We start from the raw sequence: 2,599 nt of genomic DNA, 5'->3' as shown, positions 1-2,599 counted from the left end.
CCCCAGGCCAGCCCAGGGCCTCAGTGTGCCCACTGGGGGCTGCCTGACTCCCCACAAGATTAGTGTGTCTCCCTGGAGCTCTGAGCAGTTGCTTCCCCTCTCCTGTGTTATTAATACTTTCCCTTATAGCGCATGTAGGTGTTTTTTACCTCAATCGATTTCACATTTGAAAGAGAATGACCGCACTGTAATTATTCTTGTATCTCTCTATAGGGCCTGGTCGGTGAGGCGGCGGGGGGAGGGAGAGGGATATAAACATACCAGCCTTGAATGAATGAATAAGTGAATAATGAGAACCAGGTGAAACGGCGAGTGTGTACACACATGCGGGCACATGCACGTGTGCACACATTCGTGCGTGCCTGTGCGTTGAGGGTGGTTTTTGCTGAAGGTCGGAGAGACAAGGATGAGAGAGGAGGTGGCATACGGAGAACAGAACCCAGACCCAGAGCAAACGTGCGTGATCGTGACCCCCGTGACCCCCGCAGCCGGTGACGGTGTGCTGATCGTGACCCCCGCAGCCGGTGACTGTGTGCTCACTGCCTGTCAGCTGTACTGACCAGGCGCCTCACATCTGATGCCCACAGCCACCTCCGAGGCTGGCACAGTGCTGTCTTTATTTGACAGATGATGGAGCTGGATCTCAGAGGAGGAGGTGGCTGGCTAGAACCGGTGTGGGGTGAGCAGTGGGCCCAGGACCTAGGGGACCAGGTCAGCTGCCCGGGGATCCTGAGCGTGAACCGTGAAACCAGCCTCTTGCCGCCCTTGTGCTTCTCTTCTGAGACATTCTGTGAGCTCTCCGTTTTCTTATAAATTATTTGAAAGTATTTGTCTGTTAACTGTCTTCACCGCTAGACTGGAAGCTCCAGGAAGGCAGGGACACACTGGTTTTCTGTCTTTAGCCACACCCCCTGCTCTTAGACCCGGTCCTGTTACTCATCAGCATGTGTTCTGAAAAGAAGGAGCCCGGGGCTGTGAAGCCCCTGCCCCCCTCCCCTCTCTCCTCCGCACTCCAGTTCCACCAGCCGGCCCGCTCCCCCGCCCAGCCTCATCCCAAAGTGAGACTAGTGGGCGCTCAACGCCAGGGCCGGTTTTTCTCCCAGCTGGTCACTGGACTCGTTAAGTACCGACGTGTGGCTGTCTGTCTCTGGCTCAGGGTGGGGCTTCACCAGGGAAGAGGGCAGCCGCCACGCGGTGGTGACACCGGGACTTCTAGAGGACTTTGTGACGGGGATGGAATGTCCCTGCGTCTTGTGCAGGACGGCAAGATGGACACGCAGTGAAAGCACTTGAACGAAAGCTGCCAGGCCGTTGCGATAGGATCCCTCTTGACTGCCAGAGTTGAATTTCCCTGAAGACACACCACACCGAGTCGTGCTCCGGATCTCCACGTGCTGGGGGCCTGGGGCTCCTCCTGACGCCCGCACAGGAGATGCCCCAGCAGAAGAAAGGGCAGACCAGCAAGGGAGGTTGGAGGCCTCCTCCTCAGAGCTTCTGGAGGCCGACGGCCCTTTCAGAAATCCCTGACTCCTGCACATCCTGCTTTCTCCCCCAAACACTCTGTTTTCCATCTGGGAACACAGAGGACTTCCTTCATCCCTCTCTCTCAGGAAGTGGCTGGGGCAGCCTGGAGCCTCTGATGCCGGGCCCACAGGCTCCTGGGCAGAGGAGACTGGGTGGGCGGGGTGGCTCGGAGTTTCTGGAATCGCGTCCCTTTCCTGGGGCTGCAGAGCTGGGGAGTCCCCAGCACATTACCAAATACAGTAGAAAGGAGGCTGTGGACCACACGCTGACCACAGCGCCGTCCACCCTGGCGGGGCGCCACGTGTGCCTCGAACAGGGCAGGCCTGGCCAGCTGCTTGGGGAGCCTGGGTCCTGCCTGCTCTCCTGGCTCTCTGTGGCTCTCTTCTGCTCCTGCCAGCCTCCACATTTTTGTATCTTTTTCTCATTGCGTGGCCCCCTTGTCTTTAAAAGGCTAAATGCTCTGTACTAAATTTGGTCACACAGCGCTCCAAGATTCCCTGGAATGTCCTCAAGTTTCAAACAGCTCTGACGGAGGGGCGGCCCGCCCCCGCCTGGGGATTGGCTGCTCCTCCCGGGGCCGGGCCGTCGTGGGGCCTTATTGGCCGCTGGCGGGACCAGCCCAGGTCCACTAGCCCTAGGCTCCCTGCTGCAGCTCCCAGATCACACTTGGGCACCTGTGTGGGCAGGGCGGGGGGAGCGCGGCCTGGACCACCGGGGGTCTGCTGCATCCAAGCCAGCACGCAACCTGTCCCAGCCCACCCAGACCCCTGCCGCCCCACAAGAGCCGCAGCCCACCTCTCCAAGATGTCCAAGGTAGCCAAGTATCGCCGGCAGGTGAGCGAAGACCCTGACATCGACAGCCTGCTGTCCACCCTGTCCCCCGAGGAGATGGAGGAGCTGGAGAAGGAGCTGGACGTGGTGGACCCCGACGGGAGCGTCCCCGTGGGGCTGCGTCAGAGGAACCAGACTGAGAAGCCGTCCACGGGCGCGTACAACCGGGAGGCCATGCTCAGCTTCTGTGAAAAGGAGACCAAGAAGCTCATCCAGAGGGAAGCGTCCGTGGATGTGAGTGGGA

At 59.7% G+C, this 2,599-nt stretch overlaps 1 protein-coding gene across 1 annotated transcript in view; it reads left to right on the top strand.

Moving 5' to 3' along the window:
- The first annotated feature begins 2,140 nt into the window (after positions 1-2,140).
- Positions 2,141-2,599, top strand: part of LMOD1 (leiomodin 1 (smooth muscle)) — a 27,347-nt gene continuing 26,888 nt past the window's right edge. Inside the window, exon 1 of the mRNA XM_010831112.1 lies at positions 2,141-2,589. Within this exon, the coding sequence (XP_010829414.1) occupies positions 2,329-2,589 (261 nt within the window). The 5' untranslated portion in view covers positions 2,141-2,328. The remainder of the gene's footprint in view (positions 2,590-2,599) is intronic.

This window comes from Bison bison, unplaced genomic scaffold (assembly GCF_000754665.1).
Source record: "Bison bison bison isolate TAMUID 2011002044 unplaced genomic scaffold, Bison_UMD1.0 scf7180017864524, whole genome shotgun sequence".
Classification (NCBI taxonomy): Eukaryota; Metazoa; Chordata; class Mammalia; order Artiodactyla; family Bovidae; genus Bison; species Bison bison.
The sequence above is the reverse complement of the archived record's forward strand: the minus strand, read 5'-3'. Positions and strand labels throughout refer to the sequence as shown.